We start from the raw sequence: 17,437 nt of genomic DNA on the forward strand, positions 1-17,437 counted from the left end.
TGGCACCTTTGAGGCTGCAAAGGACCTCATCGAGCTGTCGGCGGCGAGCCCCCTCCCGTATGGGGAGAACCCTCCGGCACCCGTGCCTCGGGTGCCATTGAGGGGTAAGCCGGCAATGGTGTGCCGCTTGAAGACACCGTCCTAGCACCACTCCGAGGGTTGGTCCCTGTCGAGCTCCGACTCCGCAGACTTGCACTTTCCAGCGGCCCAGAAGGAGGTTGTGGCACCAGCAGTGGGTCAACGCGAAGAAGCACCAGAAAGGGCACGCCGCTCTCTGGCACCACCCAGAGACTGGCACCGGGAGGAGTCGAGACGGCCCTTGCCAGAGGTCTCCCACAGATGGTCCCGGTCCAGAGAACGCCAGCACCGGTCCAGGTCCCAGTCCCGCTCAGCCGGGAGCCACTCGTTCTCCCACTGGCGCAGATTGTTGGCATCACCATGGACTGTGGCGACGCCGAACGCAAAGGCCGGCACCGGCTCCGGCCGCTATAGCTACCCGCACCGGGGCCTGGACAGCAGGGACCCTCAAGGGAGTTGGCAACCCCAAAGGGGCCGCCAGGCCATTGGCCCTTCTGTACCCCCTGGGCCTATCAGGAGCGCCAAGGGGCCCCGTCCAGGGCAAGTTACTTGGTGCAGCGGTCCCGGTCCCCCACTGACGCCAAACGGTGCCGGAGGCAACAGTATCCAGGCCTCCAGCATCCCCCCAGCATAGACCAGAGAGTCTGGCACCGAGCCCGGTGCCATCCCATGGACTCCCACCCCGGCCTGAGCTGGGAGCCCATACCATGGGAGATGCGGAGCAGGAGGACCAACCAGAGGAGGTCGAGCAGCAGCTAACCTCCTCGTCTTCCCCGAATGAGGCAGTACGGAGGTGTCCAGCCCTCCACCAATAGACCATAGAGCCCACCAGCAACTGCTGCGCAGAGTTGCCCAAAATTTTGGGTTGCAGGCCGAGGAGACGGTTGAGCAGGAGGACCCCATGGTGGACATTTTGAGCCCCAAAGGTCCATCCAGAATAGCGCTCCCGCTCATTAAGACCATCCAGTCTAACTATAAGACTGTATGGCACACCCCAGCCTCCAGCGCTCCAGCGGCTAAAGGAGTGGAGCGTAAATACTTTGCCCCATCTAAGGGTTATGAGTTCCTATTCTGCCACCTGAGTCCATGCTCCCTAGTGGTTTCAGCGGTGAGCGAAAGGGAGCGTTACGTGCTGCAGGCGTCCCTCCCCGCACCCCTCTGCCCCAGCTGACCTCCGCTCCACTGCCTCCCCGGAGCGCGCTTTTGGCCGCTCCCAACCACTTGGCGCCCTAGGCCTAGTGGTTGCACCGGCCCTGGGTCAGGGCTCTTCTCAGACCAGACAGAAGCAAGGCTGCACCCCGGCGACCCAGAGGAAGCCCTTTAAGCCGCAGCCTCCCCCTCAACGCCAGTACCAGCCTCTCCATAGGCATGAGCCTTACCGTAGGCGAGGCAGGGGTAACAGGCAACGGCACAACAACAATAGTAACAATAATGCACTGGGCCAGAACCAAGGCCAGCACAAACCCCAGCCGGGCACTAAGCCAGGCTTTTGAAAGTGCGCTCAAGGTCAGCGTACCAGACCAGTCACTGGATCCATTCCTTTTGTTTCCTGAACCGCCTGTCCCATTTCTCCCGTGCGTGGTCCACCATTACATCAGACCGTTGGGTCTTACGCACGGTGCAGAATGGGTACTCGCTGCAGTCTCCCTCCCTCCCCCCCCCTTCCCCGTCCCTCTTCAGGGACCCCTCTCACAAGCATCTCCTAGAAGAGGAAGTCCGCTCGCTGCTAGAGGCGGTGGCGGTGGAGGCAGTGCCTCACGGCCTAAGGGGAAAAGGGTTCTACTTCCGGTACTTCCTCATCCCCAAGGCCAAAGGGGGCCTTCACCCAATCCTAGACCTGCGCGGGCTCAACAAATTTCTGGTCAAGGCCCAGTTCCACATGGTCTCTCTGGGCACCATCATCCCTTCCCTGGATCCGGGGGACTTGTACGCCACCCTCGACATGAAGGACACATACTTTCATATCGCCATTTTCCCAGCACATCGGAGGTTCTTACGCTTCACCATGGGCCGAGAACATTACCGATTTGCGGTTCTCCCGTTCAGTCTAGCCGCAGCCCCAAGGGTGTTCACGAAGTGCATGGCGGTAGTGGTGGCCTTTTTACGGAGGCAGAGAATCAGGTGTACCCGTACCTCGACGACTGGCTCCCTGCAGGCCGATCCGAGGCGGAGGTGCGGGGCCATGTGGAGGTGGCCCTGAGATTGTTCCATGAACTGGGGCTCCTGGTCAATGTCCCCAAGTCCACGCTCGTACCCATGCAAAGAGTGGAATTCATAGGGGCGGTCCTGGATGCGGTGCAGGTCAGGACAAGCCTTCCGGTATCCCGATTCCGGGCTATCCAGCAAGCGGTGGCCTCCCTGCGCCAGTTTCCAACAACAACAGCCAGGTGCTGCCTGCAGCTGCTGGGCCACATGGCAGCATGCACGCATGTGGTCAGGCATGCCAGACTGAGACTCAGGACACTGCAGGCGTGGCTCGCTCGGTTGTACCGCCCAGGCAGGGACCCTCTGGACTAGGTAGTGATAGCCCCAAGGGACTTGCTGGACCCCCTGTTGTGGTGGCAGTCCCAGCCTGTGGTTTGTGAAGGCATCCCCTTTGCCGCCCCACTTACAGACCTGACGCTGGTGACGGACGCATCAGACCACGGATGGGGGGCTCACCTGGGGGACCTCATGACGCAGGGGTTGTGGTCCGGAGCAGAGCAGTCGCTCCATATCAACGTGAAGGAGCTCAGGGGGGTTCGTCTCGCCTGCCAGACCTTTCACGCCACTCTGAGTGGTCACAGCATGACAGTTGTGACAGACAACACTACTGCCATGTTTTATATAAACAAGCAGAGCGGGGCTCATTCCTTGCCACTCTGTCGCGAGGCTCTCCTCCTCTGAGACCTTTGCATAGCCCATGCGATTCACCTCGAGGCGTCCTATCTCCCGGGGGTGCGGAACGAGCTGGCAGATTCCCTCAGCAGGTCGTACTGCATACACGAGTGGACGCTCAGGGCGGACATCGTGCTTTCGCTCTTCCACAGGTGGGGGTTTCCCTGGGTCGATCTGTTTGCCACCAGGGCCAAAGCCCAGTGCCTGCGGTTCTGCTCGTTCCAGGGCTGCAGCCCGGGCTCACTCACGGACGCATTTGCGATCCCGTGGAGAGGGGGCTTGATGTATGCCTTCCCCCCCCACTCCCCTTGGTGCACAAGGTCCTGCTCAAGATGTGCAGGGACAGGGCAGCGGTGATCCTCATTGCCCCAGCCTGGGCCCACCAACACTGGTACACATAGCTCCTAGAGCTGTCGGTGGAGGCCCCAGTAGTCCTGCCCCTACACCGGGACCTCATTACACAGGACGGCAGGTGGCTTCTCCACACCGACCTGCAGTCACTGTACCTGACAGCATAGAGGCTCTGTGGCTAAATGCCCTGGAGAGCCAATGCTCCCTTCCCAGGCAGCAGATTCTGCTTGGCAGTAGAAAGCCCTCTACCAGGGTGGCCTATATGGCCAAGTGGAAAAGGTTCTCATGTCGGTGTGAACCCCGACGGGTGCGGCTGGGCCAGGCCCTGGTGCAGGCCATTCTGGAATACCTCCTGCACCTCAAGCAGCAAGGGCTAGCCCCGTCCTCACTCAGAGTGTGCCTGACAGCCATCTCCACCTTCCATCCGGGGCTCTTGGGGGGGCTTGGTGTTTTCCCACCCAATGGTGGGGCAGTTCCTTGAAGGGTTGGAGAGGGTGTTCCTGTACTCCCGCCCCACAGTCCCTCCATGGAACCTTAACCTGGTCCTTTCTAAACTCACAGGACCCCCTTTCGAGCCCTTCGCTACCTGTTCTTTCCTCCACCTTTCCTGGAAGGTGGCATTTCTGGTTGCCATTACTTCGGCCGGAAGGGTGTCTGAACTGAGGGCCCTCATCTCTGAGCCGCCATACACAGTATTTCACAAGGACAAGGTGCAGCTTCGGCCACAACCCAAGTTCCTCCCTAAGGTGGTCTCCCAATTCCATCTGGGCCAGGACATTTGTCTGTTGGTGTTCTTCCCAAAACCCCATACGGACTCGAGTCACCGCAGCTTGCACACCTTGGATGTGCATCGAGCGCTGGCGTTCTATTTGGAGCACACAAAGCCCTTTCGCAAATCGGCGCAGCTGTTTGTGGCTGTAGCCGAGAGGGTAAAAGGCCTCCCTGTGTCGGCGCAGCGGATTTCATCTTGGATTACAACCTGCATCCAGGCGTGCTATGAGCTCACAGGTGTTCCGGCCCCGGTGGTCATGGCCCACTCGACCAGGGTGCAGGCAACTTCCCCGGTGTTCCTGGCACAGGTCCCGATCCAGGAGATCTGCAGAGCAGCCACCTGGTCCTCGGTGCACACCTTCACAACCCACTATGCGATCAACCAGCAGGCCAGAGAGGATGCAGCGGTTGGCAGAGCGGTCCTCCGAGCAGTTGTTCCGTGACTCCTACCCTCCTCCAGAGGTAAGCTTGTAATTCACCTAATGTGGAATGGACATGAACAAGCACTCAAAGAAGAAAAAACGGTTACTTACTTTCTCATAACTGTTCTTCGAGATGTGTCGTTCACATCCATTCCAACACCCAGCCTCCAACCCCTCTGTCGGAGTCGCCGGCAAGAAGGAACTGGAGGGGGTCGGGCCAGCGGGGATATATATGCGGGGCGCAGTGCCGCCACTCGGGGGGCCTGCCAGCCCGATGGGAGCCACTAAGGGGAAAAGTTTCTGACACTCGTGCACGTGGCGCGCGCATACCTGAAAAACGTGAACATACGTGAACAACACATCTTGAAGAACAACAGTTACGAGAAAGTAAGTAACCGATTTTTTTTGCAATGAGATATACGCACTAATTTTTGGGGTGCAATTTAGGCGCAACCTTTGAGAATTTGTGTATCATATGCGAAAGCAATGTGTAATGCTTGAGAAATGACTGTGACATTTAGCTTATTGTGTACTTGCAACATTCAGATTTCAAACGTAAATTTGGCCATTTTGGAATGTATTTATTGTGGGGTCCAAAATACTAAAGGGGCATAATACACGTATGAAATGTTTATTTTTTAGCTTCCTCAGAGGAAGGGGGAAAAAAAGCCGTCCACATCCTCAATCCTCATTTTGCTGCCTCTGAATTGAAAAATGACTAAAACAAGTAGTCTATGAAATGTGATACTCATAATTCTTGCATGTAGGCTGGTTTCTAATTCATAAGAATCAAATTGGATATATTTAAAAAGCCTTCAAAAACAGATTCAACAAAGGGGGGGAAAACAATCAGATGTTTTATTTTAGTCAGGTTGGTATTGATTGTGGTCCAGCAAAAAGCGATGAGGTGGCTGGTCTTGGGGTGGCTTATCATCAGATGCTAATTTCTGCAAACTTCTTGCTCTGGCGGAGTGAGATAAATGTGTAAAGCAAGTCCTCCCAGAACCATAGGGCTCTATCACAAGAATAATAGACTGGAGCTGACAAGAGGCAGGCTTTTGAGGGGGGAGCTGAGAGATTTGAGTGGAATGAGTAATATTTAGACAAAACCCTGGCCGTGTGGATGATATTTGTTTAAATGTCCTCTTGAGGCAAGGGAATCAGCATGGATTAGCGTCTTCTGGAGAGAAAAGAGGTGAGAGGGGTGTTCAGTGTCTCGGCAGCAGAGCTTTGGAACTGGCCTGCAAAGGCAACAAGAACTGAAGCACTTTGGAAAATGTAATTTGGGTTCACTGAAAATTTTAAATCATTGTCAAGGTGCAAATGTAGTGTGCTGTTCAGTGGTGTGGTGGTGGAGTAACACTAGATAGTAGTTCATGTTGTGTTGTGTTTGTGTGTTTTTTATTTTAGTGAGTTTGTGTCCTGATATAGATAATGTTAGAGTGTTATTCAGTGGATGTCTTATCTGGGACACCATGGTAAATGGAATTTGTGCCTTGTGGTTTCTGTCCCAGTTGTAGCAAATGCATTAATAAGAGGAAGAGATTCTGGAATTTAACAGAAAATCTTATGTCTATAATTGTCTCCCAGTGCTGTAGCAATGCTGCTTGCAAAAACAAATCTACAACAGTTATGCAGATGACATCTATAAATACCACAATACTGCAGTTCTGTCAGGGGCCTGATTTGCAAAGATGAGCATGCAGAATTGCAGACACTGTACCATGTGTCTAAAATTGCATACACAAACAGACATAGTTAGAAAAGATAAATATTTTCATATTCGTTAATCAAGGTACAATCACCGGGCATGATCTTATGGGGTGCTGAGCAGCCCCATTCCCCACTGAAGTTACTCTGAGTTCTTGCCACTTATCAGAACTAAGCCCAATGTTTATAACATAAATAAAAGATATGAAGAAACTTTGAGTTTCAGAGTGATGAAAAGCTGTGCAATTCTTCATGTGTCTACTAAATTACTAAATTATAGCACATGCAATTTATTGCTTTAAAAAAATCATCCTCCATAATAAGGCAGAAACAGGCTAATTGTGGGGGGAAAAGATTTAAACCTTTTTAAAGTGCTTATAAAACTACATCACCTCTGAGAGTGCATTCAGTCTTTCACCAGTAGTTCCAACTATTATTACATATTTCATACTTTCAAGGTTCCCACTCATGCTGCCATCTTATCGATAAATAGCATAAGAGATTGGGGGTTTTTTTTTTTCTTGTCCCATTTTGCGGGCATGGTCACTCTTGATGTGCATGTAGCTATGTAACTCCCATTAACACTAGTGAAGAACAGAGTATCAACTCCTTCTAGCAAGTTACCATTTTTATTGATATATCAAATAAGTAAAGGCATGTTGGGAAAAAGACAAACAAAATACAAATGTAAGGATTTTCAGCTTCCAATTTCATGAACCGCAAGACAAACAATATCTTTCTAATTCCCTAAATATGACATTACTGTAGAGAGAGTGATCTAAAAATCAAATGTCTTTTGAAATAATTACTTGCACATTTGTAGATAAATCCTGCTATTGCCATTTCCTAACCATATCGGAGGGGTTTTTTCATGATTATTATTAGCAATAAAGAGTTACCAGTGGAATAGTTGTTTTCAACAGATAAAATTGCTGCTAGACTTCACACGGCTCTGGATAATCTCAAATTAATGAAGCAGGCAACATGCTTTTATGAAATTGCACATGAACTGGCCTGATGCATTGATTCTCGTAAATCGTATTCTAAAAGAATGCTAATTAGAATAACAGAGCAAGAACACAAAGATCACTAAAGAAAAACATCTTTCTCTTGCTACATGGGGAAACTGACTCAATATAACTCCTGCACATCAAGAAGAGATTAGTCTTCAAAGAATTTTAAAGCTCCTGAGTTTAAAAAAGAAAAGAAAGGAAAATCTGCCCTTGGATATGTATGCAGCTCCAATTGAAATCAATGGTTTTCCACTCACTTCCAACACCAAAATTTGGGCTTATGTAGTGAAAATGTTTGTCGATGTATTAATACACAAGAAAAAGTAGACATGGTAGATAATATGATAACTTTGCATTGGTCAGTTTCTGTATACAGGATAAGGGGTTAAAAATTAGAGCAGGGCTAAACTTATCAGACCAACACTTTACTTGCTGGAAAATGCAGGTTTGGTCAACCCCAAATTCTTTGCAAATTTGACATGAATTCACCTAATAGTTTCAAAACTTACATGCCATTCACAAAATGGCTGGAGGAGGAGGTGGTGGTGGTGGTGATAGTGCCCTTTTTATAACTTTTAGTCCCGTGGTCAGGGAACTACTTGGAATGTGAGAGACCCAGGATCAATCGTCCTGAAGAAGAGATTTGAAGCTGGGTTTCCCTCATCCCAGATGAGTGCTTTGACCACTGGGCTAAAGTTACAAGGAGTGTACCACTACCTGCTCCTCCCCCCTCCCCTTTTGTGAATCTAACCCTTTAAAAATGATTGGAAAAAGTCTGTTTGGGGTCAAACAAAACATGTTCCATTTGACCCTAAATAGATTTTTTCAATTCACCAAAATTGTTCGCAGTTTTTGGATTCAGTTAGACCCAAACTGAAATTTTTATTTCTATTATTTTTCACAACTGCCAGAAAACTGAAAAAATCAGTTTATTCCCCCAGCTCTATAAAAAAATCTCTCTTTTCAGGCATAGAACAGACATGTGCACAAATCACTTATACAGCAGAGTACCAATTAAAGAAGGAATCACTTGGCCCAGAGAGAGTGTATGGTAGCTTTAATTGGCTGATAAAAAATTAGAATGCACCCTTTCAGGCCTCAAATAGTACTGTTTCTGCTCTGACAAGTAACTAAAAATGTTTCTTTTTGTGTTGCAAAGTTTTTTCCATATCAAGTTACAGTTACATGTGAGAAGGAAAGAACTGAGTTTGACTGTCAGATCCATAACTGGGAATTAGCCAAGACCTAAATGTGTAGCAAAGACCCAAAATGAGAGAGACAAAAAGTGATTAGTGCAGGAAAGTAAGTGCTGTGAGATTAATTTCTTTGGTGTAAATAACTAAGTCTGTGACCTTAGCTTCATGATTGAAATAATTATTGTTAATAAAATTGAAGGGGACACCCAATTGGTACGGAACATAAGTAATTTTGAGACTGAGGGAGTAATGTCACTAAAAATGAGAGATATTTGAGAGGTCTGGTCAGGTCCCAGAGTGAGTTTGCAAGACTAACATTTAGAATAAAGATGAACTACAATAAACAGGGATTCCACTACTTGACTGGTTTAGAGTCACTTTTCAAAATAGAAATGTTAGTAAGGTACAGCTGTAACTTGTGTAAAAGCCTGTCCCATAGCTGAAGAAAGGGACCGTTTTGACCTGGAACATTATGTATTACATGTAATAAATGAGATCACATTATCTGATTTATTTTTTTTTAAAAGGTACAGTATGGCTGATCTCTCTGCAAGGATGCTAAAAGTGAATACCTTTCATCACAGTGGATTGGATACACTACCAGATACTATAAGTAGCTTATAAACAGGCTCTGATTCTGTAACCTTGTAGTAGTTCCAATCACTTCAATGACACTGCTTATATAAGGGCAGCAGGATCAGGCCTGAAAGGAAAATACAACATGCAACATTAAGATCCTATTTTTATATTTTATCAGGAAGCCACATAAGAAATCCTCACACATATTTAAGGCATTGCTACATATGTGCACATCCTGCTTTGCTTGTAACTGTATGTATAACTGTAAATCATGAAGATGTCTGTCCGACAGATTTTTTTACACCATTAACACACACTTTCCACTAAACATGTCCCTTTGTCCTACTGATCAGCTCAGGGATTCCCATGTTTTACCTGTACAGAATGTATCGATACAGGCTCAACTTGAGCAGGAGACGAGACTTCACCAAGAGGAGCAAGAAAAGTTTACAGAGAGGATCATTCAGGTAAATGCGAAACCCATCCACTAGTACAGACATTTGGCCAGAACCTGCACAATGAAACATTTTTTGTCAAAAACAAGGGAATTATGTCTACATGTTACTACTATTCACTCCCAAAAGTGTCAACTTTAGTTATTTATTTTCACTCATCTGAGGAAATGAAGAATCTAGAAGCTGGTTGAATGTAAACTGACCTAATTTCTGTATCTTTGTGTCCCTGGGTATCTTCTTGTTAGAGAAATCAGCCAAAAAAACCTGCATGAGCTGCTACATTTGTGATCACATAAGAAGTGGCTGCTGCTTCTTTACCCCTTCAGCTCTTCATGAGACAGTGGAACAGCACTTGCTTGAACTCCAGGAGCACAGTTGGATGTTGTAGGCCTGATTCTTGTCTCACTTAGTGTAAATCAGACGCTCCCTGAAGTCAGTGGAGTTACACCAGTGTACAGGAGATGAAAATCAGGACCTCTTTATTTCTCAGTGCTTTCCTTCCCTGTCTTTTATTGCCCATGTTCAGTGTACATATCTTGAAATTGGCTATATTTCCCCCACCTTTTTGAAGACTTGGATTCATAGATCTTGGCTGTTTTTAACCAAATCTCCATTTCAGTTCAATGGAACAAGGGTCTGTTAACCCAAGTTATATTCATTTACACATTCAAAAATTAAGCTTACAATAGTTTCCTTTTTAGTATATGTTTCTGGCAACATTAAGTGGCAATGGACTAAAGTCTGCCCTCTGTATGCAACTCCATGTGCACGACTGGGAGTTGTACACACAACTTTTGGCCCATAATATCCATTTTTGTTTTAAACTACTTTTAAGGTCGATTATAAACCTGTAAATTGCATATTGGTGGGTAAATATTCCTGATTTAATCAGGAATTTATTTACAAGGGTTTACTATTACTGAGAGTATTTATTAATAAGCCAGTTTTACTCCAAAATCCCTCTAACAGAAGAGGTAACAGGTTGTATGTGCATTTTGGATAACTGATTTTGTTAGCTTATCTGCATAGGTGCTGTGTCTTTGCATTATGACAGGTCCAAAACTTTTAAAAGCGTTCATTATTTAGTAAAGTGCTTGTCATGGAATGGGAGGTCGCAAATAGGATTCTGAATGTTTTAGGGGTAATTAGATGTATATTTTATTTGTAATAGGAATTATTGGTCTGGTTTTCTGTCCCCTTTCCTGAAGATGAACCTTCCAAGTGTTCTCTATAGCTATGAGGTGTTTGTTGCAGGATATATTCTGTATGATTTAAGGAATTGTAGTGGCTTGTTTACTATGGCTTTCATTTGTACTGGATTGGTAACCAACAAGAGAGGCAGTTATTTAATAGACTCATGATATGACAGGAAACAAAATAATATGAAATGGCATCTATAAACAATGGCTCTGCATTCCTTTTCTAAATGCCTTTCCCTCATTAGTAAGCATCCGCATTCAGTTAAAACAGAAATATATTGGCATTCATGTAGGAGTATGTGACTGCTGAAAGGTAATTTATGTAACTCTTACTGGTGCCAGATCAATCCATTGCCTGTTTTTCACTTATACAGTAAGACGTTGCACTCAAGAATGACTTTTCTGGCCGATGTTTGGTGTCAAATAAATTATAATAGGGTTTAAATTGCAAACTGTGAGACTGTGAGCTATTCTTGGTGCTTATGGGGTTGGAACTCAGACTATTCTGAGTCTCAGTATGCTTGTGTCTTCAACCACAGTGTGCATCTATGCTTCAGCCTTGTGCAGAAACTGTAGGAGTTCACCATGAGGCAGCTCAAACAGCCCTTCAAGTATGAATCCTCAGTGCTAATGTAAAAAGGCCAAGACTTGTGTTTGATAGCTAATATAAAAGACAAGAGTTTCTTGAGAGAGAGATGAAGATACATTCTTAACAAAAGGAGTGATTGCGCAGGGAGGGGAGGAAAATTGAAATTCTTGTGTATTGTAGGGATTATTATACTCTCATTTTATAGGAGTAGGTAGAAATTCAGTCATCAAATGAGTTTTGAATGAAGCAGTTTTAGGGTCAGGTCCACGCAGGGAACATACTGAAAAGATGCAATGAAGAGTGGAAGGAAAGTATGTTGGACATAAACGTGTTTTATGTAGCAGCATTGTTGTTGTGCATCTTTAAAGTGAATTAACTGTGTACATTCCCTCAGCAGGTTATTTGCATATGGTTAATTAACTGAGGGCTGTAAGCTGTGGTCTTTTGATTCTTCAAAAGTCAGGGCTCTTGCCAAATAAAGTAGCTAATATTGATTGAAATTAGAGGTTTCAGTTTGTCTCACCCATCAGCAACGCCCGATTGATATTGTGTGTGTTGTTCCATTAAAGCTGGAGGAGGAGCATCTGCAGACCTTGCGGAGGAAAGATTTGGAGGTGCAGAGCTTGACTTTGCAGAATAAATTGGAGGAGAAGACCTGGAGTCAGGAGAAAAGTTTGATGCAGCAAGAACTCAGGCGTTTCAAGCAGAATACCTTCCTGCTGTATGTGAAACTGAAGTGGTTGCTGAAACACTGGCAGCAAGGCAAGCAAATAGAAGAGGAAGGGGAGGACATACTGGAGGTAACAGGCCCGTCTTATTCAGTGGAGTGAAACTGCAAAGATGAGAGGAGTTTCTAGTTCTGTCATGAGCAAAATGAATATTCAGATATCCCTGTTTTGCATGCAAACCTCAACTCAACCAATTGTGGAGCCGCACCAGCCCTCCATAATCATGAGTTTAAAAGGGACTGAAATGGAATTTGAAGTTAAAGTTACTGGCCTTTTAAAAATCATTTTGTAAAGAGGGATAACCCATATGACATCTCTGAATTACTGCTCTCTCATCTTTAAAACAAACCCCCCAGCTAGCACAATTATATGGAGCAATAAGTGTATTAGTGGGCTAATGGATTAAAATCTGTTTGGATGGTTTGAGTGATGTTGCTTTTTTCACGTGTATGTACAGTGTACTCCTCAAAAAGCCCTCAGGAATACAGATGAAGAGGTGCTCTGTTTTCATACTGGCAGTAGAGTCACACAGCTTCTTGTGTGAATTCAGCAGTGATTCATCCATCAGTAAGCACCACTCTGAAAGAAGGCACCCAGAACCACCTATACACATTGGGAAATCTTGGCCTTATTAAATAAAATGACTGGGAGAAAGGCATTTTCATAGTCTGCTGCTCTAACCAAAATTCCTGGGGAGGGGAGAAGTATCCTTCAAGTTCATAATATTCCGAAACCACCTTCTAAGTAATTGTTTCATGTATTGCTAATATTTATGTACCTCCTGTCCATGGTGCCTTTTCTTTCAGCATTTGAATCATAGAGTATCAGGGTTGGAAGGGACCTCAGGAGGTCGTCTAGTCCAACCCCCCTGCTAAGCAGGACCAATCCCCAACTTTTGCCCCAGATACCTAAATGGCCCCCTCAAGGATTGAACTCACAACCCTGGGTTTAGCTAGCAGGCCAACGCTCAAACCACTGAACTATCCCTCACCAACTGATTCCTGGCCTACAGTTGCTGCAGGTGTTTGTGCTACCAAATTAGGCCGAATGAATAATCTTCAAGACAGGAGTGACCATTTATAGATGCTGCAATGCTCTTCTGCTTCTGCGTAAACTAAATCCACACCTAATAGCAAAACATCTTTTCTATGGCTTCAGTGATTTCAGTGTGTCGGGTTGTGTTCATGTTATGTTGTGTAATAACGTTCTCACTGGCATACAGAATGTGACTTAATAAATTGCAAGCCACAAGGAGATCCCTTTTCTCCAGCCTTCAGTAGATTTTTTTTTTTTTTTTTGGTCACTGCACAGTTAATACAGGAACAGTGTCTGTGGAGTTCATTCTCTTGCCATTTTAGATTGAGCACCTCGATGCCCTACCAGAATTTGGCATTCAGTCTGAACGAAAGGGAGATGACCCAGAACGAGATGAGGAGGAGGATGACGTTGTGTTTGCACTGACGGATTATTCCCAACATTCCACAGCAGAGAGCACTGACCATGGACCACAGCTGCAGACTGCAGAACTATTGCAGCATCAAAAGCAGGTATCACACCAGAAGGGAGTTACACATCATGCCTTGGGAATTAATGCTGTAGATTTTTTTAGTGGCATTCATTTTGTTTTGCTGATGTTCTGTTTTATCTAAGTACCTAGAATTGTACACAACTTCAATCCTAGCTACACAGCAACTTTAATGGGTTTCATCCATTATATCTATATTTAATAGGGAGTCATGTGATTACTACTGTCCTCTTGACAGATGCTAGGAGTGAAAAATCCCATTTCCTCTTGTGGCTGCTTGCCCAGAAAAATATATCAATATCTGATGGCTTGCAGAATTTACAGACTCATCTTTCCTGCGCATTTTACCATCTAGCCATTAGAAAGGAGGGGTGCTTTTTATTTCATTTAAATATTTTAAGAATCTGGCACATGTATTTAATGTCTTCCTTAAAAATGAAGGAAAAGTAATGCCAAAGTTCTGTTACATTATTGGACATCCTTTTTAAATGGCTAAAGGCAAATCCTATTTGGTCCCCCCAGCGATCTCCTGTGCCATGCCTACCTTGGGGTTGGACTAGGCAAATATGAAGAATTTAATCTACAATAAATGGAATCAAATCAGCAGTTAGGGTTCAAGTTAGGAATATATTTTTAAATGGCTCAAAGACTAAGTATTGAATATTACTAAACAGAGTAAAAACTTAACTGTTATTGTATATTCTTTTGTATTAATAAGTATTCCAGTAGGAGAGTAAAACAAAATGTAGTAAGTTGTTATTCCTTTTAACTTCCATCTTTTGTACACAAATGTTGCTCTAATTTAACTCTGACCCTTGTGTATGTGCATTACTTGATTTAGTTGGGGATTGGTCCTGCTTTGAGCAGGGAGTTGGACTAGATGACCTCCTGAGGTCCCTTCCAATCCTGATATTCTATGATTATGATTAGGACTGCGATTTAGTCACGGAGGTCTCGGAAGTCACAGAATCAGTGACTTTCAGCAGCCTCTGTGATTTCAACCTGCGGTGGTTGGGAGCTGCAGGGTAACCCACCGCCCGCTGGGGCAGAATGCTGTGGGGTACCCCCGCCGCCTCTGGAGCTCCCAGCTCCCACGGGCGGCAGAGGTACCCCCCAGCTTTCTGCTGCTGCTGGCGTGGGGGAACCCCCCCAGCTCCCTGCCGCCCGGAGCGGCACAGCTGGGGAACCCCGAGCTCCCAGCCACTCAGGGCAACGAGGGAGACCCCCCCCCCAGCTCCTAGTGGGCAGCAGTGGGGAACCCCCAGTTCCCTGCCACCGGGGTGGCTCAGGAACCCCGAGCTCCCGACTGCTGTGGGCTGCCAGGGGTGGCAGGTAACTCCAGGCTGCTTCGGAGGAACCCAAGCTCCTGGCCCCCGCTGGTGGCGGGTAACCCCCCAAGCTTCCAGCCCCCGTGAGCAGTGGGGGACGCCCTGAGCTGCAGGCGGCAGGGGTACCCCGCAGCCTCCAGCTGCTCCAGGCAGCTCTTAGTCCTTGCAGCAGCCCTGCCTGAGGTAGTGTGGGGATCCACAGATCCCCATTTTGTCAGGGATATTTTTAGTAAAAGTCAGGGACAGGTCAGAGCTTCCATTAATTTTTCTGTTATGTCCATGACCTGTCCGTGACTTTTACTAAAAATATCTCTGACAAAATCTTAGCCTTCATTTTGATGTATTTTGTCTATAGTTACATGATCACATAACTATTTTTCCACAGGACTCATGCTTCATTCAGTGTTCAATTTGGAAAGTTTGTGGTAAATTAAACAGCTATTCAACATTTATTTTTGTGCTCACCAAGCAGTGACCATACCCCTGCCTAATTCACTTCATATTCCTGCCTTCATTTGCTGCATACCAGTCATCCTGTCCACTGAGAACCCAACTGTCCCCTATGACACCAGTGTAAATTCTGATTTCTTCAGATTTATATTAAGTAATTGCAAATAGAAATTGGTTCTAAATTCTATTCTATTCTGTACAGGCTTTTATACTGTGGTCATTGGGAAACTATGTGAGCACCTTCCAGTAGTGTACAAAGCCATGTGACTACGCAACTGTCACATGTAGTTTGTTCCCTCATCCTCTCCCCAAAGAAAGAAGTGGTGTGTAATGGAATGTCTTGCTTTGGTAGGATGTGGCTTGTTTTGTTTATATGATCTGTTGCTATGTATTTGTTAGAAGTCAAGGTCAAAGAAATGAGCCTTGCCCTTGGAGTGGAAGGTGGGGAGATTTGTGATGGTCCTTGATTCTTGGGAAAGTTGATTCCACAGTTTTGGACCACTCTTGGAGAAAGTTCAAGCTTTACTCTTATTGGAGAGAGAGTTTTAGACTATCTTTTAGATACTCTGGGTCCAGGCCATGGAGAACTTTGGAGATAAGGACCAAATGTGCAGGACCCTATCTAATTTACCAGATAGCCCTGCCTTGTGCATTGTGCACCTTGTTAACCTGTGGACTGGATATGGATAATGGATACTCCAAAGGGGGTAGCGTTAAGGCTTTTAACATAATTCTTTGTGAGAAATTTCCTTGGAATTTTAAACAGGAAGAGGCTGAAACAGAGACCTTCCATTATGTGGAACCACAGTAGAATGTTGTGTCTAGCAGAAGATGCATATTCAGTGAGCTAAATGCTACTGTAACCACGCTGCTGTGTGCTTCCCAGCCTATGGCTGGCGTAACAGACTCACCACAGCGGCGCCTCCTGGTGGCTCGTTTTGGAATTAGCTCATTCACATTCGCTAGTGGTGTCTCGTCCACCATTACTCTCTGCTCTCCACCATCCTCACAGTCGGACCCTCATCACTCCCAGACCGTGCCGTCCGCTTCTGGACACTGCCCTCCGGCCGTGCCTGCTCCACTGGCTCTCCCCCACTTCCGGGGGACCAGCAGCTTCTGGTTCTATCACTCGCCTCAATGGCTCACTGGAGTCCTCAGTCTAGCCCCTTCCTCCAAGGGCAAACTGCAGTCTGGCTTAGCCACCCTCATCACTGGGAAGTGGGGGAGGGGCCCAGGCCTGCCCGCCCAGGGACCTGGGCCCCGAACCAGGGACCTTCTACTTCTAGCACAGGGGTGGGCAAACTTTTTGGCCCGAGGGCCATCTGTATGAAAATTGTATGGCAGGCTGTGAATGCTCACAAAATTGGAGGTTGGGGTATGAGAGGGGGGTCAGCGCTCCAGCTGGGGGTGCGCACTCTGGGTTGGGGACAGAAATGAGGAGTTCAGGGTGCAGGAGGGGGCTCTGGGCTGGGGAGGGGGTTGGGGTGTGAGGCAGGGGATTAGGGCTCTGGCAGGGGTTGCAGACTCTGGGGTGGGGCTGGGGATGAGGGGCTGGGGGTGTAGGAGGGTGCTCTGGGCTGAGACCGAGGGGTTCAGAGGGCGGGAGGGGGATCAGGGCTAGGGCATGAGGTTGAGGCACAGGAGGGGGTCAGGGGTGCAGGCTCTGGTCAGTGCTTACCTGAAGCAGCAGCATGTCCCTCTCCGGCTCCTACTTGGAGGCGCGGCCAGGCAGGTCTGCACACTGCCCCATCTGTAGGCGCTGCTCCTGCAGCTCCCATTGGCTGCAGTCCCCGGCCAATGGGAGCTGCAGGGGTGGCGCTTTGGGTAGGAGCAGTGTGCGGAGCCCCCTGCCTGCCCTTATGTGTAGGAGCCATACGGGGTCATGCTGCTGCTTCCGGGAGCCAGATGGTGCCACGACACATGTGGAGTGGGGCAAACCCCCGAGCCCACTCCCCAGCAGGAGCTCGAGGGCTGGATTAAAATGTCTGATGGGCCGGATGCAGCCCCTGGGCCATAATTTGCCCACCCCTGCTCTAGTGGCAGCCACTTACTACCCTCCTCCAACTCTCCTCTACTGCCAGCTTCCCTGGGCCACTTCCCCCTATCCCCAGCACCTTTTCTGCCCCTTTGTGTCAGGGCCCCAGTCTGGCAGGGTCAGCCTAGAGC

General features: G+C 47.2%; 1 protein-coding gene across 9 annotated transcripts in view; it reads left to right on the top strand.

Annotated features, from left to right (window-relative positions):
• Nucleotides 1-17,437, top strand: part of MTCL1 (microtubule crosslinking factor 1) — a 174,249-nt gene that overhangs the window by 110,131 nt on the left and 46,681 nt on the right. For 4 of the 9 annotated variants that reach the window (XR_012638098.1, XM_074944619.1, XM_074944626.1 and 1 more), the window contains 3 exons: nt 9,351-9,464; nt 11,810-12,040; nt 13,327-13,515. Coding sequence is in view for 8 of the 9 variants with exons in the window: in XM_074944619.1 (XP_074800720.1) it covers nt 9,351-9,464; nt 11,810-12,040; nt 13,327-13,515 (534 nt within the window). In the remaining variant the exon portion in view is untranslated. The remainder of the gene's footprint in view (nt 1-9,350; nt 9,465-11,809; nt 12,041-13,326; nt 13,516-17,437) is intronic. The other 5 variants (XM_074944625.1, XM_074944627.1, XM_074944624.1 and 2 more) reach the window with 2 other exon arrangements.

The sequence above is a fragment of the Natator depressus genome, chromosome 2 (genome assembly GCF_965152275.1).
Source record: "Natator depressus isolate rNatDep1 chromosome 2, rNatDep2.hap1, whole genome shotgun sequence".
Lineage (NCBI taxonomy): Eukaryota > Metazoa > Chordata > Testudines > Cheloniidae > Natator > Natator depressus.